This window comes from Protomyctophum parallelum, assembly GCF_964188405.1.
Source record: "Protomyctophum parallelum genome assembly, chromosome: 1".
In the NCBI taxonomy this organism is placed as follows: domain Eukaryota; kingdom Metazoa; phylum Chordata; class Actinopteri; order Myctophiformes; family Myctophidae; genus Protomyctophum; species Protomyctophum parallelum.
Genome location: NC_139697.1, coordinates 92,172,347 through 92,200,214, shown reverse-complemented (window position 1 = coordinate 92,200,214; position 27,868 = coordinate 92,172,347). Strand labels below are relative to the sequence as shown.

At 44.7% G+C, this 27,868-nt stretch overlaps 1 protein-coding gene across 3 annotated transcripts; it reads left to right on the top strand.

The window, feature by feature from the left end:
* Window positions 1–27,682, top strand: ypel2a (yippee-like 2a). 3 transcript variants are annotated; one of them, XM_083781726.1, is made up of 5 exons: window positions 1–142; window positions 20,695–21,052; window positions 23,821–23,864; window positions 24,076–24,184; window positions 26,870–27,682. In XM_083781726.1, exons 2-5 carry the CDS (start codon window positions 20,945–20,947, stop codon window positions 26,984–26,986), a joined length of 378 nt encoding a protein of 125 aa, XP_083637852.1. In that variant the 5' UTR covers window positions 1–142; window positions 20,695–20,944; the 3' UTR covers window positions 26,987–27,682. The 3 variants fall into 3 exon arrangements, with proteins under 3 accessions (XP_083637852.1, XP_083637851.1, XP_083637853.1); XM_083781725.1 differs by having other exon boundaries at window positions 26,830–27,682; XM_083781727.1 differs by having other exon boundaries at window positions 25,662–26,954.
* Window positions 27,683–27,868: the final 186 nt, after the last annotated feature.

The following is a 27,868-nucleotide window of genomic DNA, read 5'->3' as shown; positions in this document are numbered from 1 at the left end:
ACACACACACACACACAGCCGCAGCAGGACTGCTCTGTTAAAACCTGTCAAAACTATACGAATAACAACATTTTGCAGCTGACAAGTGTTTCTCCGAACGACAGAAGGAGGGACAAGTTTATTCTTTTTTTCTTCTGTCAAGGTAATTACGACGTATGCATGGGGGCCTGCTGCTGTTTGGAGGAAGGGGGGGGGATTTTTGGTTGGATGGCTTTGCTTAACAACGCTTTAAAGTTTTTTTTTGTTGTGACGTGACGTACGTTCTGTTTAATATGTCGTTGTTGTGTGGTTATGCTATTTGGTGGTTGTTTGGTTGCGTGTGTGTGTGTGTGTGTGTGTGTGTGTGTGTGCGTATGCGTGCGTGCGTGTGTGTGTTGTGATGATGCCAGCAGCATCATCTTCATCTTCATCATCATCACAGTTCGATTACACACTGTTCCACTTGTGCTGCTGGAGGTATATTTAGTCCACCATCCCATAGTCCAGAGAGGGTCGTCCTGTGATTGGCTATGGAGTTGATTTGTCAGAGCAGAGAGAGAGAGAGAGAGAGTGTGTGTGTGTGTGTGTGTGTGTGTGTGTGTGTGTGTGTGTGTGTGTGTGTGTGTGTGTGTGTGTGTGTGTGTGTGTGTGTGTGTGTGTGTGTGTGTGTGTGTGTGTGTGTGTGTGTGTGTGTGTGTGTGTGTGTGTGTGTGTGTGTGTGTGTGTGTGTGTGTGTGTGTGTGTGTGTGTGTGTGTGTGTGTGCACGGAGAGGGCTCTTATTATTATTATTATTATTATTAGAAGTCATTCATCATTCCTCCAGAGTCTAGCCTTTTAATCAACCGCTGTATATTTATGCACAACACTTGTGTGTGAGTGTGAGTGAACAACATTGAAACCTTATTTTATATTATGACTTCTGAAACGCCTTTTGTGACAGTGACATTTTTTGGAACCAAATCTTAAGAGGGTGTCCCTCCTCGCCACTGTACGTGTACTGGCTCAAAATCCTTTCAAATGGGGAACCACAGTAGCTGATCCTTGATGTCCCCCCACAAAACACTGGCCTTACCAACCCTAGCATGTATAGACTAGGTTTCACTGGCCTTACCAACCCTAGCATGTATAGACTAGGTTTCACTGGCCTTACCAACCCTAGCATGTATAGACTAGGTTTCACTGGCCTTACCAACCCTAGCATATAGACTAGGTTTCACTGGCCTTATACCAACCCTAGCATATATAGACTAGGTTTCACTGGCCTTACCAACCCTAGCATGTATAGACTAGGTTTCACTGGCCTTACCAACCCTAGCATATAGACTAGGTTTCACTGGCCTTATACCAACCCTAGCATATATAGACTAGGTTTCACTGGCCTTACCGACCCTAGCATGTATAGACTAGGTTTCACTGGCCTTACCAACCCTAGCATGTATAGACTAGGTTTCACTGGCCTTACCGACCCTAGCATTTATAGACTAGGTTTCACTGGCCTTACCGACCCTAGCATGTATATACTAGGTTTCACTGGCCTTACCGACCCTAGCATGTCTAGACTAGGTTTCACTGGCCTTACCAACCCTAGCATGTATAGACTAGGTTTCACTGGCCTTACCGACCCTAGCATGTATAGACTAGGTTTCACTGGCATTACCGACCCTAGCATGTATAGACTAGGTTTCACTGGCCTTACCGACCCTAGCATGTATATACAGTACTAGGTTTCACTGGCCTTACCAACCCTAGCATGTATAGACTAGGTTTTCACTGGCCTTACCGACCCTAGCATGTCTAGACTAGGTTTCACTGGCATTACCAACCCTAGCATGTATAGACTAGGTTTCACTGGCCTTACCAACCCTAGCATGTATAGAGTAGAGTAGACTAGGTTTTCAACTTACTAACCCTAACATGTATAGACTAGGTTTTCAACATACCAACCCCAGCATGTATAGACTAGGTTTTCAACTTACCAACCCCAGCATGGTTTTCAACTTACCAACCCTAGCATGCATTGACTAGGTTTTCACTGGAGGCAGGCTTGTTGCCTCTGGCAACCAAGTGACCAGTCTCAGAGTGGCTGTCCTTTTGGACAATGGGATTTCATGCTAGCCACACTTTTAAGTTGTGCTTGTGGCGTATCCTGCAGCACCTCCGATCAACACCTTTACCATATTATTATTCAAACACACACCTCTGCATATACGACTATACGGTGCTTCTCTGTCAAGGAGGACCCCCAAATAAATATGGCGGAGCCCCATTATGAAAATAATGTGAGCCAGAGTAGTCCCCCACTCCACATACAATTCAATTTCAATTCAAAGGGCTTTATTGGCATGAGAAAACATACGTTTACATTGCCAAAGCAGAAAGAACAATACAGCAATACAATCAAAACAAAAATGATGTACTTTGAAGGTCAGAATCTTCAATAGATCAACTTCTATGTACCAAGATCACTCGATGCAGGTATAGTGCAGGAATATACACAATGATTAGTCTTTAGGGTGGTTGTGTTCCATTTGATATCCTTCTCCTATCACAGCAACTCACAAATCTTGCTGCTGTGTTTGCACATTGTTGTACTTCGCCCAGCAGATATGGGAGTTTTTTGTCATTGGTCATGTTTTCAAAATCTCTGTGTGTGGTTGTAATCTGTGGGAAGTATGTGTCTCTGATGTCTTGGTACAATGGACAGATTGTTAGGAAGTGTAGCTCGGTTTCCACTTCATTTAGTGTGCAGTGGGTGCATAGTCTGTCTTCTCTCGGGATACAGGTCTGCCTATGACGGCCTTTCTCGATCGCGAGACTGTGCTCACTGAGTCTGTACCTGTACCTAGTTAAGATTTTTCTTTGTTTTGGGTCGGTCACGGTGCTCAGGTATTCTGCCACTGTGTATTCTCTGTTTAGGGCCAGATAGCATTCTAGTTTACTCTGCTTTTGTGTTGCTTCTTTCCAATGTGTCAGATAGTTTTCCTTTTGCTGTTTTATAATTTGGTTTAGTCCAATGGGTTTTCTATCTCGTGGCTCTGTTTGTGTTTGTGCCTGGAGTTCCAGGGCCAGCTGGCTGAGGGGGCATCTCTCTAGAGTTTCACTGCCTTGTTATGGAGTGCATCTAGGTCACTTTCTTTTAGGTGGTTGTAGAACCCATTCTGACCTGAGATCAGATTCATACGAGGTTTCCGCCGGACACACACTGGTCTGATGAACCCATTCTGACCTGAGATCAGATTCTAAAAATGTCAGTCGCTCTTCGATTTTTCAAAAATAGCAGACCTACAAGCTCGTATCGCGCCACTCGGTGGCGCGATATGAGCTTGTAGATCTGCTATTTTTCAATAGCTAAAGCATAACATGATGCTGACACCAAAATGGGTGCCCGGTCAGAATGGGTTAAGTGCTCTCTTTTTTATTTTGATTATGAGTGGGTATCGTCCTAATTCTGCCCTGCATGCATTATTTGGTGTTTTTCGCTGGGTACGGAGAATGGATTTGCAGAATTCTGTGTGTAGGGTCTCGGACCCTCGGTTTGGTGTTTATCCCATTTTTCAAGGTAATGGTTTGCTAATGGTCCCCAGATCTCGCAACCATAGAGGGAAATTGGTTCTATCAAAGAGTCCAGAATTTTAAGCCAGGTTTTAATTGGGATGTCTATTTTGATGTTTCTTTTGATGGCATAGAATGCCATACTCCCCATACAAGATGTGTGGTGTTAAACCGTTTCAGATAGGCTATATTTAAATTTGTTGTTCAAAGTTTTTTTTTTTTTTTTTTTTCAAGAGTTCTTGAAAATATATATAGGGATGAAGTGGTTAAAACTGTTACATTATGTTACATTAAAATGTCATATTCACCCATTTCGCTGGGGATCCCCTGGAAACCCCCCCCCCCCCCCCCCTCCCCTAGCCTGGTTAATAAACCAGACCGAATCAGCCGTTAACCAGGCTACCTCCCCCCCCCCCTCCCCTAGCCTGGTTAATAAACCAGACCGAATCAGCCGTTAACCAGGCTACCCCCCCCCCCCCCCCCTCCACAAGGACCCCACTTTGAGAACCACTGCTATGCAATACAACAGCCAAACTGTTATAGCATCAGGTAAAGGGGGAAGTTGTTTTTTGTTTGTTTTTAGAGGAACAGGAACCAGTGCATAATAACGTAACATCATCTTGGTTCTGCAATCTGATCCAAATAGCAATTTACCACACACACACACACACACACACACACACAGGTTGACAAGGTTAATTTTTTTTCTTCCGTGGTCTGTTGTTCCTTGTTTCTGTGGTGTCCCCAAATAGGTCTGACCGTTTGCACCCTGGCTGTTTTGTTGCCTTCATGGCTGCAGCCTGTAGGTCAGGAACCGTCAACTGTCAAAAGAAAAGCAACTCAACTGACCTGTTTTTATTTGCACTGCCACTGCATCAACACAATGACAGAAAGAAACATTCAAGTTCTATTTAATTTTCTTCTTGGCCATTTTTTAGACCTGAGGCCGATTCTACAAATGCCTTCTAAATGGGTAGTTCTCACACTTCCTAAAATGTTCAAAAAGAGCGCTTGTGCGTCTGCTATTTTTTAATAGCCCATAGGGATGTGCCGATGAGACATTTTGGCTGATATCGATATGCGATATAATTAATTACTGTTATGGCCGATAACCGATATTACCGATCTGATCTCATTCTGTATGATTTTAAAAAAATAATTTGTCCGTTCTGAAAAATACATGTAACAGGGTGTCTGCACTGCAGGCTTAGGCAAGTCAGATTTAACTGTAATACCTTTTATATTTAATATTGTGAGCTTGTAGATCTGTTCAAGCTGTTACTTATGGCTTGTTTATCTGTAAAGACAAACCGATTAATCGGACCAATTCATTAATCGGTGTGATTGATTAATGGGACCGATGCCGATTAATCTAAAAACAACTAGAATCGGCCGATACCGACGTGTTTGCTGATTAATCTCCCATCACTAATAGCCGATATCTAAAATGACGCAGATTGGGTTCCCTGCTTCAATAATGTATGTGTGTGGCTTGAGTTTTTATCTTGTGTAAAGGGCTTGTGGTTGCGGTGAACGTTTGAGCAAATCGAGCAAATGTGTGTGTGTGTGTGTGTGTGTGTGTGTGTGTGTGTGTGTGCGTGTGCGTGTGCATACAGCCAACGGCATCAAGCCCTGCTGTGTAGTTCAGGCCAGGGTACTGAGCGAGAGGAGAAGCCATTGATCATTCCTCTAGCAGCCTTTTAATAAAACCACTGTATATTTAAGCACAACACTAACAGCTACCTGACATCGGGCGGTGAGAGAGCTGAATTGACAATAGGCCCACAGTGTGTGTGCACAGTAAAGTCCTCAGTGTTTCGTTTCGCTCTGAGGGGTCCATTTGGTTGCATTTGTACACCTCTCGGAGTGAAATTAAACACAGGATTGTACTGTGTGGGCCCTTCACAAGGGAGCCATACAAAGCAGCGTTGCCAGATTTTGCGAGGGAAATATAAGCAGCAAGCAGGTCTTATGAAAACAAGCCCAAAAGAAGCGACTAATAAAAGGCCACATGAGCATTTGAAACATATATGAGCCCATCCTACAAGCTCACAACGTATCGCTGTGCGCTTGTAGATCTGTTATTTTCAATCAAATCAATCACAAATCTCTTATCTCTCTCTCTCTATTTCTTGTATTTTTATTTTCTATTTAGAATTTCTTTTAAACATTTTAAAAACACAGATCATGCATTTTCAGATGGGGATCAGGGACAAGAAGTACATGTTCATTTCGGGGTCCTTTTACTCCTTGGCATGAAAATATTTGAGAAACACTGGTTTAAACAGCATTTTGAAAGCAAGCATACCCCCCCCCCCCCCCCCCAATTCTCAACCACCAATATTTGCAACATGCGACGTCGCAGGAAAGCCAAGCCCAAAGTAGCAGACATGGCAACACTGCATACAACAAAGTCCATAGAGTGGAGCTTGTTTTTCAGCCAAGGGCCTGTCTGCAGCACCCCCACCCCACCCCCGATCTCACCCCACCGCGTCCCCGACCTCCTGCACCTATTCTTTGACTTGTTGTTCACACCGACTGCTGCTTAACTCATTTAGGACTGAGACCAGATTCTATAAATGTCTACTAAAAATACAGTTATCTGGAAACTATGTTTCTATGCCACTGTTTCTCAAGCTATTTCATGTCAAGGACCCCAGAAATCTTCTGTAATTGGCCACCGACCCAGTGAGGGAGGGCAAATATTTTAGGTAAAAACATTTGCTGTGAAAGAATATTTATATTCAAAGAATTTGCACACATTTTCACAACTTTTCAAAAATAGCAGATCTTCAAGCTTACACTATGAGCTTGTAGATCTGCTCCATATTATGGGGAAGGGGAGGCTGTAAACACAGACACATGGACAGTGGTGGGGGAAAAAAGTACTCAAATGTTGTACTTACTGTAAGTAGGCTAAAAGTATCAATAATACTGCAATGTAGCAGTACTCCGTTACAAGTAAAAGTCCTGAAAGTTTACTTGAGTAAAGGTATAGAAGTATTGGCATTAAAATGTACCAAAAGTACTCATTGTGCAGATTATAATGTCCAATTTCACATGTATAAAAATCATTAGAAAATTGCAGATCTACAAGCTCAAGAAAATAGCTACAAGTTCACAATCATGTGTCACATCGCAACACATACTTGTGAGCTTGTAGATAATAATAATAATAATCTGCAAAGTAACTATATTTGTAACTATAAGTACGATATTTGCCACTGAGATGTAGTGGAATAGATGTAAAGGGATTGGCAATTGAAAATACTCAAACAAAGTACAAATATATATATACTAAAAATTGTATCAAGCACAGTACTTAAGTATATGTAGGCTACTTACTTACTTTACACCACTAATAATAGGAATCAGAAGAGTAGGGCTGTGTCGTTCTTCTATTATATAGTGAAAGATACATGGTTGGAAGGCGATCTTTGGCTCAAAGGGGGCAGCCTTCAAAGTAAAATCTTCACAGTTTTAAGTAGCTTAACCACCACTCCAGACTGGTGTTTCCCCAAAACAGTGGGCCTATTTTTGTCTCCACCAGGCCGAAGGCATGTGGGGAGAGTATGTTTTGCACTCCGTCCGTCCGCGTGTCCGTCCGTTTGTGTGTCCGTCCGTTTGTGTGTCCGTGTGTCCGTGAACAGCTAATCTCGGCCACCGTTAACCCGGTCGATGCCATATTTTGCACACACACTCCCTGGATGCCAACCATGAACCTCTGCCCCACACTTTCCAGAACGGCCTGTTATAGCGCCACCAGGAGGCCGCTTTGTGCAAAACAAGTTTTTCCATGCCATATTTTGCACACACACTCCCTGGATGCCAACCATGAACCTCTGCCCCAAACTTTCCAGAACGGCCTGTTATAGCGCCACCAGGAGGCCGCTTTGTGCAAAACAAGTTTTTGCACAGTACACCTACAGATTTTGTCCAAACATCACGCAAATTGGTACACAGTCTCTCTAGAGCCATTCAACGAAACGGGTCTTTCAGATTTATCAGACTCCATCCTGATTGGTTAAGATTGGCTTCCAAAGTTCACAGGAGTGCTCAGTTTCAAACAAAATGCTGAACATGCATGAACACATCGCGTGATTTCCGTGAAATTGTGCACCCACATTCCCACTAGGCCGAGGACGAAATGCCACATGAACAATTTCAACTCAGCCTCAAGGTGGCGCTATAACTGGCCGAAAAGTGTTTTTACCTCTAACTGCACGGATCTGTGGATAACCTGGTGGAGACCTGTGCCCGGAAGGGCACTTTTTCTAGTTTTGTATGTGTCGCCAGCCGGCAAGATATCCCAAAGTTTTGTTTTGAGTTTGTAAATCTGCTGCTTTTGGTGCTTTTGTGTGTGACGCTGTAGTGTGAATTGAACTTCAAATGTATAAAAAGAACATTTGACAATGAATAGTTTATCCAGCAAAATGAGCAAAACAAGTCTCAAACACCTAACTGAACTTGATTTTATTTACAGTAGGCGCTATAGCCCCATTCATAACATGTCCAAAATAACATTGCCACCGATAAGAAAATTGTTACAAATACTGGCCGATATATCAGGTTCTAAAAAGGCAAACTTTCAGATTACTCAGATTTCGGGAGGTGTAGTTCCAGACATATCATATATAGCATCCGGTGATTGTGGAGCAGTTGTCTGCCTGTGTGAGACTGCGTCGTGCGTGAAAGTGTAAATGTAATGTTTTGGGGGAGTTTTTGCGTGATCTATTTCCTCGTGAGCTTCTAACAGACAGTCAGCCCACATTTCCCACGCTGTTGTTGTTGCCATGTTTCCCTGTCTATGGAAGCAGTAAGCACCCACCCAGCAGCCTCCAGGCAGGCCCAGGTGGCCAGTCGCTCCCATCTGGCTAGCCCAGCTGCTGTGTCTATGCTCAGTACTATGCTGCGCCATTGTCGGCTCCATCAGCTCTTATTGTCGACAAGCGACACCGCTGTGCAATCGAGAGTAAAAGCTTTAAAATCTGCAATCCGGATGGGAGCTCGTTTGATTGATGATGTGAAGGTTAAGGGTACGTGATATGTTCTGGTTAAAACAAAACGTTTTTGATTTTGTTCAAAGGTTAAACTAAAGCACTATCAGTGGTGGAAAGTAATGAAATACATTTACTTAAGTACTGTAGTACTTAAGTACAATTTCCAATGCTTTTACTTCTACTCCACTGGCACTACATCTCGGATCCAAATATTGTACTTTTACTCCACTACATTTATTTGAAAACTTCAGTCACTAGTTACTTTGTAGATTTTGATTATTATTACAAAACGCGCCACCGAGTGGCGCGATACGAGCTTGTAGGTCTGCTATTTTTGAAAAATCGAAGAGCGACTGACATTTTTAGAATCTGATCTCGGGTCAGAATGGGTTAATCAGACCCAGTGTGTGTCCAGTGGAAACCTCGTATGAATCTGATCTCAGGTCAGAATGGGTTAAGTACATTTTGAAGTCACTTATGCCACCGTGGTGGCCCGGTCTGGCCTAGCGGTCCGGCGGGCACCGAGGCTGGTAGTCCTGCAGCCTGACAGCGTGTCGCGGGATCGAGTCCCGATCCAGACGACCTTTGCTGCATGTCTCCCCCCCCCCCCCCCCCCCATCTCTCTCCCCGTCTCCTGTCTACCTACCTACTATATATAATATGTATCAATAAAAGGCAAATAGCCCCCAAAAATATTGTAAAAACAAAACGAAACAATACATGTCCGTGACCCACAAATGGGTCCCGTCCCACTGTTTGGGGAACGATGGTATATAACGCCCAACAACGTATGGGGTTAATTAGAGTGGTTGTTCTATTGGCGACATGGCGCCGTGCGCCGTGTGTTTTATGTTTGAGAGGATCACAGTTGTTTATTATTCAGCATCAGAGCTGTGTGTGTGTGTGTGTGTGTGTGTGTGTGTGTGTGTGTGTGTGTGTGTGTGTGTGTGTGTGTGTGTGTGTGTGTGTGTGTGTGTGTGTGTGTGTGTGTGTGTGTGTGTGTGTGTGTGTGTGTGTGTGTGTGTGTGTGTGTGTGTGTGTGTGTGCGTGTGCGCGCGCGCTAGGATTATCACACATGTTAGTAGGTTAAACTCTTCACGGTGTGTCAACGCAACACTGCAGTTCTACAGTCCACAGGGATAAGTGAACGCTGCTGTGTTTACAGCAGGAACACAGGCCCGGCGAGCTTCTAGTTTCACACTGCCAGTGTTAAAGTAACACCCGAGGGTGTTGCTTGTCAGTGTGTATGCTCTGCTGTGTGTGCAGTCTCAGACCTCGACAGTGGACACCTTACAGGGGATATTTCACTTCCAAACAGGTTTGGGGTCATTTTGACGTAGACTACTCTGGTTTTTGTGAGCGCTCGGCCCAGACAGTTCCTTAAGTAGTTTGATTCAGTGTTTACATATTTGATATGCACCCGTCGCCAATTGCGCCTTTTGACGCCTTTTTTTAATATCGATTGATTACGGTGATCAACTGCGTCCAGTATGCTCTCATAACAGCAGTCCGCAGGGAAAAAACGAAAAAACACAAATGGGAATTTCCGGAAGTGCATTATTTGTCGATGGGACCCACCCGGCAACTACTGGCGATCGCAGGCGAACAGGCAATGATCAAAAACTGGGCGGAGGAAAGTTTTTATTTATTTATAATTTTATTCTTAATTTTTTGGGGGAAATTAACAGAATAAAATACAATAAAAAATGCAATAAAAGTTATGAAAAAAAATAACTGTTAGATAATAATACACTTGAATAAAGCGCTTTTCGACATATGGTTACAACATGCTTTAAGTGCTTTGATATTAATATAGCTCATTTGGTTGGGGAACCCCTGGAACCCCCTCAAGGACCCCACTTTGAGAAGCAGGAACAGGAACTACTCATCATGAAATAGTCTAGACCATACAGGAAGTGAGCATGCAGACCAATCGGTGAGGTGATGATTACGCAACACGTGGCTGCTTTGCATCCTGGGTTAAAACAATGCACTCATGGTTTCTCTTCAGGGCTGAAAGGCCATACATTTTCTTATCGATTATTCAATTGATAACTGTTTTTATTTTTTATTATCGATTAGTTCGATGAACTGTTTCATCCCTGGAATAGACAATAAAAGATACTTCTGAATAAAAGTGAGTTCACACAAACATCATCAAATCAAACCATACCGCAAGTGAAGAGAGTGCTGGTCATTCTGATCAATCGCAGAGGTCATCCTTTTTAATTTCAAAGATTCCCCATAACTCTTAGAGCGTGTACACACAAATGGAACCAACATTTGGTTCAATTTTTTACACTCAGAGTTGTAGACCTGCAAGGGTCCATTTGGAACCCCCTCAGGGGTGAACCACACTTTGAAGAACCACTCACCTAAGACCTACATGTAGGTGTTGATTATGCAACACGTGTCAGTGCTTTGTGTCCTGGGGAGGACAGACTCAGGTTTCACTCCGAGGGAGATGACTCTAAACCAGGGGTCTTCGACACGGGGGAGGACAGACTCAGGCTTCACTCTGAGGGAGATGACTCTAAACCAGGGGTCTTCAACACGGGGGAGGACAGACTCAGGCTTCACTCTGAGGGAGATGACTCTAAACCAGGGGTCTTCGACACGGGGGAGGACAGACTCAGGCTTCACTCTGAGGGAGATGACTCTAAACCAGGGGTCTTCGACACAGGGGAGGACAGACTCAGGCTTCACTCTGAGGGAGATGACTCTAAACCAGGGGGTCTTCGACACGGGGGAGGACAGACTCAGGCTTCACTCTGAGGGAGATGACTCTAAACCAGGGGTCTTCGACATGGGGGAGGACAGACTCAGGCTTCACTCTGAGGGAGATTACTCTAAACCAGGGGGTCTTCGACACGGGGGAGGACAGACTCAGGCTTCACTCTGAGGGAGATGACTCTAAACCAGGGGTCTTCAACACGGGGGGCTAGCCTCCCAGTGCCAAATCTTTGTGATAGGAACTGGTTTTAAACTAAAGGCCACTCCACACCAATGATTTGCGACACAACTCCTTGCAACATGCAACTACTTGTCTTGACACCACCATCACAACTGGCAGTTGCAAGGAGTTGCATTGGTGTGGACTGGCCTTTGCATTAACCAACATTAGCCAAAAATAGCCAATCTACAAGCTCACAATGCCAAGTTTTGGCCTGGTTAACTCAAAATACACATCGACGCAATGCTACACAAGTCTATGAATGATTAAAAATAGATTTTAATTGATTTGGGAAACAATTGTAATTTAATACTTTTCTCCCCCCCCCCCTTTTACACATTAAAACTAGGAAAGTAATTTCTTTGTATTTGTGCATTTGCTTTTAACATTTTAGGAGAATATTCAAAGTGTGAGAACTACTGATTTAAAAGTCATTTGTAAAATCGGCCTCGAGTCTCTAAATGGGTTCATGTGCATGTCAAAGGTGAACACCTTCCACAACAGGCCAAGCAATTATTGGCCTCCAGTATTATACAGCTTTCCCTAGAAACACCTGATCAACTCAACACACTGTATACCTGTATGAAGTGAAGTCTATGTATTGCTGAGGCCTCGGGTCCTCTGCAATACTACACCTAAGATAAGATAAGACCTTTATTTGTTGAATGAATGGTTTTCAAGATATGTGCATGACAGACAGACAATTACTTGGATTGATTGATTGTGAAAAAGAGGAGAGGTAAACGTCTCATTTTGTAGTTGGTATAGTGGCTCCTCCTGTAACTGACAGCAGCCATCAATCCCCCATGATGCATTCACGGTGCAAACCTGCCAGAGCGTGAGCGGAGCAGGAGGAGGAGGAGGTGTGGGCTTGTTGTTCAGGTCAGCTCAGGTAAAGGATGAGGGAAGGCCAGTGGGATACTGTAGATGGCATGACCTCAAAGTAACTCCCACACTCACTTGGCTTGTGCAAACCGGATATGCCTGTACAAGAGCCGCATGCTATCCACTCTGCTCATTTCAACGTTTGGGTCACCGTACTCTGTCCTCCCAGTCAGTAGCTGAGAAGCACTGGTGTAATTGTATAATGTAATATAACGTAATTAACCGGGACTAAACCAAATGGCATGCTATCTTTGCTATTTAAGAGCTAAATGCAGCACATTCTGCACTCGCAGGTAGGTTTGCCTCCCTCTCTTTGATAGCATGCAGAAAGAGCTCTTTGTCTTCTTTTCCCTCTTTTCTTCCATGATGTGGCCTGTATGTCTCTCTCTCTCTCTCTCTCTCTCTCTCTCTCTCTCTCTCTCTCTCTCTCTCTCTCTCTCTCTCTCTCTCTCTCTTGTGTTGCCATTTCCTCTCATCTGCACTGCACTGTACCTTTCCTCTTCGTCTCTCTGTCCCTGCTTTGTTGCTATTGTTGTTTGTTGTTTAACCTGGTGCTTCTCAACCTTTTCCTCAAAATAATCATATTTGAACTGGGTACCCCCCCAAAATTATTTGTAGTATTGTAGCTGTATTGTAGGAGTTGAGATATTACATTTGGTTTGGCCTCGGTTCCACAGATGCATATTGTGACAATAGCTGATCTACAAGCATGTAGATCAACTATTGTCACAATGTTTGCCTCTTTCTCAGGTAATATTTCACAACTTGACCAAAAGGTAAAATGTTAGTTGGTGGGTTTTCTGTTGAGTGAGAAAACAATGTTGCACATTAAGCTAACCATGTGGACCGCGCGCGCGCGCACACACACACACACACACACACACACACACACACACACACACTAAAATAAGAACTTCACATGGGGATCCAGAACCACAGGTTGAGGTCCACTGGTTTAACCCATATCTGTCTCCCTTTCCATATCGAAATTGAAACCTCTTATCTCCATATTTCCACTTTTTTGGCGTTTCCTTTTTTCCCCTACTTTGTTGTACAAGAGCACTGTGAGAACAGCAGCTCTACAAGCTCACATGACATGGCGTGTAGATCGAAACAACCCAAAAGGAACGCTTCATTTGGACATACTGTACAGGTTTCCACATTATGTTCTCCTTGCGCTGCACAATAAAATCTGAGTGAATACAAAACAAAAAAAAATCCCACCCTGGATTTGACAATGTGAAAATCTGACGTAATACTTTCCAGTGCCTTCGGCGTTGAGAGTTTGCGCTGGAAAATCATCACCCAGCCTTAGGTAAAAAAAATTATGTGGGCTGGTGGCAGTTCTCCAACGGAAGCTCTCAGAACTATATTACACTTTTATTGCTTGTAGGAGTTGGTCCTGGTCAGAGCTGCTCACTGCTCACTGCAACTTATTTTAATGAATACATTAATATTTATTAACCAATCTGTATGGTAGAGAGTATGACCCATTTAGACCTCACTTTAACCATTATTGTAAACTTTAGCTGTTGGGGAAAATAGCAGATCTACAAGCTCGAGTAGATCTGCTATTTTTTAAACATCGTGAAAATGTGTGCAGATCTATATGCTCTTTCACAGCTGTCGTTTTTAACTAATATATTTGCTTCTGGAAGGTCCCTGGAACAACATATTTTGAGATGGGAGTCGGCAGCCAATTGCATACATTTGTTTGGGTCCTTGACACATAATGACCAGTAATTAAATTAAATGACTCTGCATAATAACATTGCCGTCGGGCAGAAACCTCTCGTCTCCATATTGTAACCTTTTGTGTTTCCCCGTGAATTAACGCTCTACTTGATCACGCTACAGCGTCACACGAAAGCATCAAAAGCAGTAGATCCCCAAGCTCGAGACACTGTGCGAAGCGACCCGCTTTGAGCTTGTCGATCTGCTGCTTTTGCTATTTTTTTTATTTGAATCCTGAAAAGTAACAGTTTTGGATGGGGACTGCCCATAGTTGCGACACCCCACAATTCAGACTACGTGGCTTTGCGTGCCGTTAGGGTTGGGGTTACTGCTAGACGGATGCTAGGTTCTTAGCTTACTTATGATCCTTACTTATGAGCTTGTAAATCGGCTATTTTCAGCATGCAGTCAAGTGTAAAATAACTTTGTAAAAATGTCGCAGAACATTTTTTTTTTCATCGTTTTTGTCGACGAAATCAACACTGATGATGATATACCATTAATTTACCTTGATAAATGCCGTCTCTCGCGATATGTATATACCTTGCATGAAGGTACATTTTCACATTTTCGATACATCTTCTTGCAGCCTTATTGGCCAATGCCATAGTGTTCAGAAGAAAAATCACACTTCAAGCCACATTACTGTATGACTTTCCTCTAAATATCAACCCCCACCCCCCGTCCTCCCGTCCTCCATTCCCTGTTGTGAAATTACAACCTTTATAGCTCAGCGTAACCCGGTCAACAGCGCTTCAATTCAACCACTTTAACCAGCCGAGCCCTCGAGTCACCTATTCTGGGGAGAATTGCCAATCTTCGAACTCGAGACGCGTTGTGAGCGTGTAGATCGGCTATTTCCAACGAATAGATTTTGTTTTAGCGTATATACCTGTAGTGTAGACCCTTGAGGGACATCGGTCAACGTACTATGTATGTATGTAGGCCTATAGGCTATAGGGTTTAAGTGGTAAAGCCCCCAGCCCTATTAATACACTACAGTAGACTACTTGGTCGTACAACAAACCACTAAAGCAACCGATCCACAAGCTCACAGCGTGTCGCATCGTTGTCTCGCTGTGAGCTTGTAGATCTGCTATTTTAGCTCCGTAAAATCCAAACATATGTACACAACTACACATGCCCAAAAATAGGGATGGCAGGTTTGAAAGTGGTTAAACCAACCCACCCATATATACATATTTAGATGACCCTGGCTTGGCTTGACTTGGCTTGGCCCGGCTGGCCTCAGGGCGTCAGCATCGCGGAACATGACACACACACACACACACACACAGTTTTAATCTACTGTAGCAGTTGGACGCTCATGCAGCAGCTGCCTTCCCGTCCTGTTGGTGGCTTGGCTTTAACCCACCAAGCTTACAGTATTTTTATGTGTGTGTGCGCGTGCATGCATGCACGAGCGTGTTGGTGGCTTGGCTATATAACCCACCAAGCTTACAATGTTTTACACATGCGTACAAAAGGCAGTACTCCCTCCTCCTCCCAACCGTGGGAATTTGTTGGAAATCATCACTAGCAAAAAAAAAAGAAAAACCTTGTAGGCCTATGTCCAAAAAAGAAAAACTTTACTTTTCAGGAAATAAAATAACTTTTGGTTCCAATTTCCAAATGGATCCGATGTAGTTGTAGATTTTAGGCACGAGCTTGTTGATATGTTTTGTTGGTTCATTTACACCTTCAAATGATTTTAGTGTGTGTGTGTGTGTGTGTGTCTGTGCGTGCGTGTGAGCGTGCGTGTGCGCATCCAGGACGCTTGGTGCTTCGTGTTTTGGATGGAGCATGTTTTTCTTCCTTTTTTTTCCTTTTATTTTCCTTTGTTGAGTGAATACTTTATTAGCCAGAAATGTAAACATGTCATCATGTGGTACAGTCAGACATTAAGAGACTAAAGCATAACACAGAAAAGTCCTGGGGACTTGTTTCCATTGTGGTCCTATATATGCAGCATAACACAATAATACATATCATCAAATCAACAAATGCAAACATCTTTATGTACAAAGGAGATGGGAAGCCTACCTCCCCTTGTGGTCATTAACCCATTCTGACCTGAGATCAGATTCATACGAGGTTTCCACTGGACACACACTGGTCTGATGAACCCATTCTGACCTGAGATCAGATTCTAAAAATGTCAGTCGTTCTTCGATTTTTCAAAAATAGCAGACCTACAAGCTCGTAGCGCGCCACTCGGTGGCGCGCTATGAGCTTGTAGATCTGCTATTTTTCAATAGCTAAAGAATAACATGATGCTAACACCAAAATGGGTTCCCGTTCAGAATGGGTTAAGTGTCACATAATGGGCCAGTCAATCTAAGATTTGATCCAAAATGAATTGCAATAGTAATCGTTAAAGGCCTGGTCCGGAGCAGGCCAAGTCCACAGCATTAGTTTCCATGGTAACTAGTGTGGCATTGCTTTCATGAAACTGACTCAAGCCTCAACATATCCAGGTTAACTGGCAAACTTAATCTGGCAAGATTAACCAGCTTCCATGAAACCGGTTAATCGCTGATCCAGCATATATTAAACCAGGGTATCTGTTAAATCCCGGTTTAATCTCTAATCCAAGTTTTGTGAAACGGGCCCCAGGTCAATAGGAGAATCAATGGAGACTATATTTAAGTCACCGGGTATACCGGAGACTCCGCTGGTTATCAAATTATTGGCTTAGTAATGTGACAAAAACAAACATCTCCATTCATTTAAGGGTGTGTAAATATATATATTTTCACTATTTTAAAATGCTTAACATTTTAAAATGTACTTAGTTACACAGCAACGATATCCTTCCACGTTTGGATGAAGCTGTGCCTGTGAGTCATCCTATTAATGCATCTTACCTGTATATTTTACTTTAGTGCTGCTGTGAGCTTTTCGGTTACCGTCCCAAACCGGTTTTGTGTGACAGTCTTATATGATGAAGTAGGCAGTAGGGCATTCATTTATCACAGAAAATCCACGCAAAAAGTTGAAATATGTGGACGTTGCTCAACTATTGAATGGTCCATCTTTTCTACCGTTTAAAGTCAACAGTTTGAGGATCCAATGGAGTTAGCTGGTTTTGCCAAAAGTGCTTTTTTTTTTTTTTTTTTTTAAGATATTTTTTTGTGGCTTACGCCTTTATTGATTTAAGGGATAGACAGTAGGCTGACAGGAAACGGGAGAGAGATGGGGGGATGACATGCGGTAAAGGCCGTGTCGGGTCCGGGAGTCGAACCCGCGGCACACCGCGACTGGATCACCAGTCCGGTGCCCAGACCGTTACGCTACGGCCTGGGCCCCAAAAGTGCTTTTTAATACATTTCATTGGTTCAATATTTTTTTAACTAACGCACAGACAATAAAGGGGGTTCAATAGCGTTGATTTATTTTAAAAGAAAAGAAAAAAACAAGTTGAGTTAGCTGCTTTCTACCCGACAGCAACGATATAATAAACTTTGTTTTTTTTGTTGTCTTTTATAAATGTGTAAAAAATATTGGAAGAAAAAAAATATATATATAATTCTAGGAAAGGTTCCAACTATTTGCTCAACTATGCCCAACTATTGCTATTGGCGTGGTCCACGCCGCACGGACCCAAGATGGGGTGCGCTGCCCTATGTTTGTGAAGCAGTGCATTTTGGGCAGTGGTTCCCAAACCTTTTAGTTAAAATAGCAGATCTACAAGCTCACAACGCATCGCTTCGTGCTGCGTTGTAAATCGGCTATTTTCACCTTTCTAGTGAAAACATTTCTTTTCTAATTTATGGAATGTCTTTGATTTTAAAATAATTGAGGGACCCATAAAGATGTGTCCGGGTCCCAAAGTTCTAGCCTCGGAAACCCAGACGTTTTTATTTCCAGGGAGAGAAAAAAAAGTCTGGGTCCGAGTCTACTTCAATTCGGCATACAGTAGCGCAAACGTCGATCACTCTCTTCTGATCGTCTGCACCTTTGTTAAATTGACGTACAGACGCTCTAATTAATTTGTCTCATGTCGCGCAGCTGTGTCGATTCTCCTGGCGGATGGTGCCGGGAGCTGCCTATGCCATAGAAAGCATAGGTGGACACCAGGCTACCAAAGTTCCAACGCAGTCTTTGTGAAGCAGTGCATTAGGGTAATGACGTATGGCATAAAATATCTTCATGTTTTATTCACGCTCTAAAGGTACAGGCTTAGAGTTTCACGCTTCCTCTCGGAACACGTCGAGTAGACTCTCAGTGTGCAGCACTGACATCAGTACCAGTAAGACGCCTGAGGGGGAGAAGCACACAGCCGCCTCATTGACGGCAGACTGCTGGGCGAGGGCCGAGGGGGGGTCAGATCAACATGGAATGAATTCTGTACTTCCCATATAACTTAGGAGCATGTCTTGAGTGTACAGTGTTTGTAAATGTAGCCTTTCTGATGTCTTGAGTGTACAGTGTTTGTAAATGTAGCCTATCTGAAATAAATAAACACAATTGACAACTTCAATGTAACATGGATTGTGTTACAGTACAGTAGTGCGACCCAGGACCCCCGGAAGGGGACAGGACCCCCGGGGGGAAGGGGACAACGATTGCGTCCTTTATCAATATATTGCGTCAAAAACGCAGCCTGTTTGCAACACTGGTATAGCTGTGCCCTCTGACCTCCAACGCCTCCCCCCCCCCCCCCCCCGCAATGCTCTGACCTCAGCACTTCCATTCACACCCCGCTAAGTGACCCCCCTCACACACACACACACACGCACACACACACGCACGCACACACATGCACACACATTGTGCCAACTAGTGGCACTGAGTCAGCAGGCCGGCCCACCACAGCTGAAGAGCTGCTTACCTCAGGGATACTGCTGAGGTGGGGGACCACAGGGCTGAACTCCAGGACCCCTCATAGACTGACTGGACATGTTTAGCCCCATAAAGACCCCCCAGAGGCCCATTCTGCACCCATTCTGAACTGAGATCAGATTAAAAAAAATGTCTTCTACATCCTGACAGTTCTCTGAAAAAGCTACGTTTCTATGTCAGTCGTTCTTCGATTGGCGCGCTATGAGCTTGTAGATCTGCTATTTTTCAATAGCTAAATTATAACATAACACCAAAAGGGGTTCCCGCCCAAAATGGGTTTAAAAAATAAATGCCAACAGTTCTCAAACCTTTTCATGTCAAGGACCCCCAAAATTATATGTCTTTATGTCTAAAATCTAAAATGAGAAATGCTTTCCTGGATTGAATCAATGGGTTAAGATAATATGTCACATTATTTGCCGCTTTTTGACTTTTCACCAACATAAATGGCCGCTGCCCAAACAGCCAATAATAATAACGGCAAATCCCATTCATTCTTAAAACCCATTTTGGACGGGAACCCCTTTTGGTGTTAGCATCATGTTATGCTTTTAGCTATTGAAAAATAGCAGATCTACAAGCTCATAGCGCGCCACCGAGTGGCGCGCTATGAGCTTGTAGGTCTGCTATTTTTGAAAAATGGAAGAACGACTGACATAGAAACGTGGCTTTTTCAGAGAACTGTCAGGATGTAGAAGACATTGTTTTGAATCTGATCTCAGGTCAGAATGGGTTAACGGTACAGTGACTGACTGACAGACTGCACACCTGAGCAACTGGTCCAACCGCATGTACTGTACAGTAGTGTACAGTAAGCTTCCCCTGCCCTGCTTGCTCTCCGGTTTTAAAGGCTTTGGATGCTGCGAGACCTGAGCGGCTTACCTGTCTGGGTGTACCTGTGTGCGCGTGTGCGTGTGTGCGTGTGTGTGCGTGTGTGCACACGTGCACACGTCAACAACTGTAACTGTAATCTGGTGGGCCATATGCTTGGTAAGCCCAGTAAATCTGTCGCGTCGTTGAGTAGTCAAAAAGGGCATTCCTGACTGTGTCATCTCTTCAGACGGCGTGCATTAGGGATGCATGATATTGAAACATTTTGGGTGTTTTTCAATTTTTATCTTATCTAAAATGGAGAAGAAAGTAACAAAAAGCCACAAAGATGACTTGAAGTGATTTCAGTTCAGTTCAGCGGTTGCATAATTGCAATGTAAAAACAAAAAAAATCTTTTGATTTAGTCTTAGTCTTTGTCTTAGTACTATTTTGTCTTCTGAAATGAAATTGTTAAGTCTTAGTCAACTAAATAGTAGAAACCTTAGTCGACTTAGTCTTTAGTCCTAGTCGTAGCCGACGAAATTAACACTGCTGTCAGGCTAGGATCACAAGGCCAGCTATAGGCCCGGGCCGGATCTGCTACTTTTCATCCTTTGAGCTGTCATTTGTGGGAACGCATGTCCAAAGCCGTTACTTTACTGTCATTTGTGGGAACGCATGTCCAAAGCCGTTACTTTACTGTCATTTGTGGGAACGCATGTCCAAAGCCGTTACTTTTCAGGATTCCATTTCAAAAGCATCAAAAGGTAGCAGCTCCACAAGCTCAAAGCGCGTCGCTTCGCCTCGCGCCACGTTTCGAGCTCGTCGACCTGCTATACTTTTGATGCCTTTGTGTGACTTTTTCTGCTGTCATTTGTGGGAAGAACGTTCGACCCAATTTTCTGACCGTGCGTTTTTCTCTTGCGTTTTGCAGTTTCCCCTTCAGGCCGGTGGGCTCGCCGGCGGCCCTGGTGTCCCCCCTTGCATCACGGCCCCTTTGCCTGCCTGCTGCCCTGCTTCCCCTGCAAAGTCCACCGGGGTGGTCTCCTTCCTCCTGCAGCCCTTTGTTCCTGCTCCGCGGCCCACCGTGGAGGCCCGGCCCGCCTGGAGCCCCAGCGCCAGCGACTCCGTCACCTCCTCCTCCTCCCGGTCGCCGCTCCGCTCGCCCGCCCGCCGGCGACATCATGACGCGCTCCAAGACCTTCCAGGCGTACCTGCCCAGCTGCCACCGCACCTACAGCTGCATCCACTGCCGCGCGCACCTGGCCAACCACGACGAGCTCATCTCCAAGGTCAGCGCTGGTTGGTTTTGATGACCTCTGGAGGCAGGCGTGGTTCTGCAAAACGTTTTGCACCCAAAATGATACCCCCCTCCCCCGTCTTTAACCCATTTTGGGGGGCGGGAACCCCTTTTGGCGTTAGCGTTACGCTATGCTTTAGCTATTGAAACAGCATAGCTGTGTTATTCCAGTCTCATGTTCCGGGGGGGGTGATAAACCCCCCCCCCTTGCTGAGAGAGAGAGAGAGAGACGAGGGCCGTGAGTTTTCACACAGGATGTCTTTGAGATCACGAAAAAAGAGGGGGCCGTGGGCTTTTCTCGTGATTTCAACCGTCTCATAGAACTCTGTGTGAAGACAGGCCGGTGAGTATTCTGTATTCACTTCTCTGCACTCAGCTAATTTAGGCCAATGCGATGGATACATACGGGTGTCAGCATCATGTTATGCTTTAGCTATTGAAAATAGCAGATCTACAAGCTCATAGCGCGCCACCGAGTGGCGCGCTACGAGCTTGTAGGTCTTCTATTTTTTTTAAATCGAAGAGCGACTGACATTGAAACATAGCCTTTTCAGAAAACTGTCAGGATGTAGAAGACACTTTTAGAATCTGATCTCAGGTCAGAATGAAAACTGTCAGGATGTAGAGTGGCGCGCTACGAGCTTGTAGGTCTGCTATTTTTGAAAAATCGAAGAACGGCTGACATAGAAACGTAGCTTTTTCAGAAAACTGTCAGGATGTAGAAGACATTTTTAGAATCTGATATTGCTTATAGCTACATTAATAATACAAATAAATCGTCCTCATACGTCCAAAACTGTTGCTTTTCAGGATTCTAATTCAAAAGTAGCATAATATCCACGTGCGACGTGCTACTGTTTGTGTGACGTGGTATTGATCAAGTAGGGCCCCCCTGGCCACTAGGCACAGGGCTGTGTGAATGGGCCCCCCTGGCCACTAGGCACAGGGCTGTGTGAATGGGCCCCCCTGGCCACTAGGCACAGGGCTGTGTGAATGGGCCCCCCCTGGCCACTAGGCACAGGGCTGTGTGAATGGGCCCCCCTGGCCACTAGGCACAGGGCTGTGTGAATGGGCCCCCCCTGGCCACTAGGCACAGGGCTGTGTGAATGGGCCCCCCTGGCCACTAGGCACAGGGCTGTGTGAATGGGCCCCCCTGGCCACTAGGCACAGGGCTGTGTGAATGGGCCCCCCTGGCCACTAGGCACAGGGCTGTGTGAATGGGCCCCCCTGGCCACTAGGCACAGGGCTGTGTGAATGGGCCCCCCTGGCCACTCGGCACAGGGCTTTGTTCCATTGTGCTGTGAACGCCTTTGGGTTGGTGTGCTGTCCCGACTGCTATGCCTGCAGGGCCCAGCATACCATATTTACATTCAATATACATATCCGTACCCTAACCCTGCAGGGCTCTGGATACCATATTTACATTCTATTTATACATCCAGATGGAGCTTTGTTTAAACACTCTCTGACCTTTAGTATAGGTCCTGCAACCAGTGTTGCCATGTCTGCTTCTTATAAGAGACTTTTCTTTCTTTGTTTTTCTGTAAAGTTGCTTGTAAATATTGGGAGTTGCGGGTTGCAGATTTTCTTTGGGCTTGTTTCTGAAGTGTAGTTCCATAGTTTTTTTTTTGTTTTTGTCGTGTCAAATGAATAGTGTACGCGGACTAGAGTTCTCAACGGGCCTGAACATGTATGCTCCACCCAAACTGAGCCGGCCCAACGGGCCTGAACATGTATGCTCCACCCAAACTGAGACGGCCCAACGGGCCTGAACATGTATGCTCCACCCTAACTGAGCCGGTCCAACGGGCCTGAACATGTATGCTCCACCCTAACTGAGCCGGTCCAACGGGTCTGAACATGTATGCTCCACCCTAACTGAGCCGGTCCAACGGGCCTGAACATGTATGCTCCACCCTAACTGAGCCGGTCCAACGGGCCTGAACATGTATGCTCCACCCTAACTGAGCCGGTCCAACGGGCCTGAACATGTATGCTCCACCCTAACTGAGCCGGTCCAACGGGCCTGAACATGTATGCTCCACCCAAACTGAGACGGTCCAACGGGCCTGAACATGTATGCTCCACCCTAACTGAGCCGGCCCAACGGGCCTGAACATGTATGCTCCACCCTAACTGAGCCGGTCCAACGGGCCTGAACATGTATGCTCCACCCTAACTGAGCCGGCCCAAGGCCCAGTCCGACCATAACATGCATCACCATTTTAAACCTGAACCAAACGGAGAGAGAAGAAAAAAGATGGCCAGTAGGCAGCACCAATGGCTCAAATTATGGCGCAGGGAAAGAAAGGATACATAACTTAACAGTTGTTCATAAAACATGCTAAGTTTTGCACAAAATAGGCTAAAGTAAACCTATAGGGCCCGATTTTCACCATGCAACTTATACACCTTATCCTTAAACATCTTTGCCTTTAAAAAAAACTTTTTTTTAAACATTTTAAAATTGTTCAACTAGCCGTTCTATATCGATCATAGGCAGAATTAAAGTTCGCTGTGACCACACCATAGACCCTATTTTATTATATTATACACTAATTTCCCACAAAAATAAAAAATAAAATAGGGCAAATACCGCACAATTGTTTCTATTTTTGTTTTTCTAAATACATGGGGGAAAAGAACGTATATGTCATATACTGTATATTCTAAAATGTTGCACAATGTTGTGATGAATTTTGAGGTAAAAAAAAATAAGAATATTGTGATGTTTGATTTTGTCCCATTCCTCTGTTTCAGTCATTCCAAGGAAGTCAAGGCAGAGCTTACCTCTTCAATTCTGTGTAAGTACCACCAACAAAACCATTGATTTATAAGAGTCTTTCCCGATTATTCGATTAATGGGAGAAACTTACAGTAGGTGTGTGTGTGTGTGTGTGTGTGTGTGTGTGTGTGTGTGTGTGTGTGTGTGTGTGTGTGTGTGTGTGTGTGTGTGTGTGTGTGTGTGTGTGTGTGTGTGTGTGTGTGTGTGTGTGTGTGTGTGTGTGTGTCCAGGGTGAACGTGGGCTGTGGGCCAGCGGAGGAGCGGGTTCTGCTGACGGGCCTCCACGCCGTGGCCGACATCTACTGTGAAAACTGTAAAACCACCCTGGGATGGAAATACGTACGTAGACACACACACACACACACACAAGGGTGGATGGAATGTTTCATGTGTTTATGAGGTGACAGTACTTCATTGGACCCCTTGGTGTGGTTGTTATGTGCAATGATGTCTTCCCTTTGTATTACTGGAGGCTGAAACCTTGATAGTCAAACGTGCCAATGAAAAAAACAGTGATATAGTGACATCACAATATCATCCCCTCCCCTAACCCCTCCCCCTTTATCATACAACAACAGCTGTGGGTGCGGCTTCAGTTCAGGTGGATCACCACACACAAGGCAAACCAGGCATACTTAATTAACTGGTGGGCGTGTCCACATAAAAACGATATTTTAACAAATACTGTACACTTAAAAAATAAATAATCTTCCTCATTATATAATAATAAGGAATGTTTTAGGGTGGAAAAAATCACGGCACTCCATCTTTAAAGAACACTATTCCTTTTTTAAATAATATTTGACTGTACTTTGTGTGTATCTATAGTTTCATTATTGCTGTGATGTGCTGCTTCCCCTTTCTTCTTTTTGATAGTTTTGTGTTTGTTTTATTGTATTGTGCCTTTAATTGATACTTTTCTAGTTTGTCATACTTTATTTATACATTAATGAGTATGACACACCTTCTTTTCCAGTCAAAGTTTTCCTTATATTTTTGAGACCACCGCTACCGTAGTTAAGTTTGAAGAGAGAAAAAAAGGACGAAGAAAGGCGCAACAGTTTCCTCAGTGCCACACCTTTATGTGAAACATGAAAAAATCAGTAAAAGTATTTTCCTCGCAGAAACCCTTCAGTTTGTTTTTACCTGTCTTTTTACTGTACTGTACTGTGGTCAATGGTGGCACCGTTGGTAGTGCTGTCGCCTCACAGCTAGAAGGTCCTGGGTTCGATTCCCGCTCGGGGCGCTGTGGGTGCTGGTGGCGTGTTTCCTCCTCCGCGTCAGTGCCCGAGGCGGGGTTGGCGAAAGGGCCTTTCTGTGTGGAGTTTGCATGTTCTCCCCGTGTCCCCTAGGGTAGGTACCCTCACAAAAAACATGCAGTAATCCTGGTCTCTAAACTGCCTCCCCCTGGCCAGGGGAAAGGAACTGGTTGGAATAACGTGTTCCTTCCACACGCTACGTCCAACCAGGGAAACTCCCCCCTGTCAGGTGTAAAGGAGCAACTTGGACACTCAGGCATGAAGGAAGCATGAGTTCAAGTCCGTTGCTCTCCCCTTGTCCCCCATATATGGGGACTAGGTTGGCAGAGGGTGTGTAGAGCCCAGGATCACATTAGATGATTGACACAGGGGTGAAAATGGGTTACAAAATCGTGGGATAGAAATTAGAGGAAAGAAAAGTAGTGTGGTCAAGACAAGCAGGAAGCGTCTATTTACAAAAAAAAAACACCAACAGTTATAATATGGAGATAAGAGGTGTCTGCCTGACAGCGACGGTATATCCAACCTGGTCTCTTCTTCGTGTCCTCGTCTTGCAGGAGCACGCGTTCGAGAGCAGTCAGAAATACAAGGAGGGCAAGTTCATCATCGAACTGGCCCACATGATCAAGGACAACGGCTGGGATTGAACCGGCCCACATGATCAAGGACGACGGCTGGGGTTGAACAGAGGAGGAGGAGGAGGAGCCCATGTCCCCCTCCCCCTCCCTCCCCGCCCGGGAGGCGTGTCTTAGGACTTTAAAGCGCGTGGCTTGCCGATGGACGTCTAAAGCAGGAACTCGAGCGCGTGCGCGTACTTTGTTAGCGCGCAATCTGTAAGGCAACGGACTGTGAAAAGACAACTTTGAGACGATGCGCAACACGTGTGCGCACACACACACACACACACGCACACACACATACACTCACTTCATGTACGCACGTACATGAACATGAATATTGTCCCAATGAGATCTTTTTTTGTGTTTTTTTGGCGTCAACCTTCCCTCCTTTTTTGCATTGTCACTCTCCATCCCTCGTTCCGGAGTGGTGCTGTTGCCGTCCCAGCTTCCTCCTCGTTCCTTAGCTTAGCTTATCCTCCTGGTTAGAGGAGGGTTTCCGAGCCCCCCCCCCCCTCCGCCCCACTCTCAAGCCCTCCATCATCATCCCTGGCTGATGTTGCCCAAGCTGGCGGAAGCTTGTTGTGCCCCTGGCTCCGGGCTGAATCGCCACGATCACGCTCTCCAGTCTGCGCTCGTTATGTGCACAGGTCTCAACAGAGAGGATGACGGTGATGATGTGGGGGGGGGAGGGGAGGGGGGGGGGAGGTTGGTAGTGAAGTACTCAGGACCCCGGCCCTTATGGGAATGTAAGTCCATATACAAATATTAGATTGTATCAAAATAATGTGTCATCACACACACACACACACTCAGCACCTTAAACAAAATGAACTGAACTTAATCCGAAATCGGACTGTTTTGACTGTTGAACAAAAAAGAAAAAAAAAAAAGGCAAAACATGTTCTTGCTTTATATTTTTTATTTTATTTTAAAAACAATATTTGCTTAAGATTTTTTATTATTATTTATTCATGTGTTCAAGTTACATAAAAATGTATGCTTACTTAATTTATTTGGCCCCATTGTGACAAATGGTAGCAATCTTTATGAGGTAACACTTTTGTCATGTTGTCTTTTTGTATTTATTTTTCTTTGCCTTTGTCAGTGTGATGTTACTTACACAGCAAACATCCCCAACTCTGAAGGTATACAGGCCTACAAGTGGACCCGCACAGTGGACGTTGCCTGTTTACCAGCCCGTGGAATGCTTTACAAATGTAGAACGACGTGAGGAAACACTTTTTGAAGAGGGACGCATTTGACGCGGGGGTCGACGAGAGAATGTGTGAGAATCGAAGCGCGCTAGCGTCGCTAATGCTAGTAGCGTTCTTCCAAGACGGCCTTCAAGACAATTGAAATCAGGAGAATATCTGGTTGTGGAAGTGAATCCAGAACAACTGGACGAACCTGTGGGTTCTGATACTGTACTTATTGTCATTATTTCCGCTCACTCTCGTACCGGAAACAATTGCTGAGACTTACGCTCGGATGTATTCATGCCAGAATGTTACACTTGAATTTTTGTAAACTGATTTTTTTCTCTCACGTCCTACTCCTCGCTGGTTTGTTTGTTTCTTTGTTTTACTGAAGACATATTTTGTTTTTCCTTGAGTCCCTAAAAAGCCTTGAACTCAAGAACCAATACAAACCACAGAATGTGTTTTAACGGTGCGAACCAGGAAAAAAAAGCGGGATCAACGTGGAACTTAACCAATCAAAAGGGAGTCGTGTGACGCATCCCTCCACAACCAAAGACTGTGTCTCATCAGTGAAACCGTGGACCTAGTACAGACACCAGGAAGTTGATCATGACTGTCCCAATCGGTGAGCCGTGGACCTATAGTCCAGACTCCAGACATCAGGAAGTTCATGACTTGTCCCATTTTGGCGACGATATTTGGTGTAGAGCAGGTGTCTTCAACAGGGGGGCCTGCCCGGGACCCCTAGGGGGTCCTCAGAGATACTGCAAGGGGTGGAGGGGGTCTTTATTTTTTTTACACTAAACTCTTGAACCCTCGCATCCCTATTCTGGGGGGTGGGGGGCATTAGCCGAAAATCTACCACGATCTACAAGCTTGTAGATTGGGCTATTTTCTACAAAGACGGTCGGTGTACAGGGAAAGAAAGAGCAAACCAAGTACGGA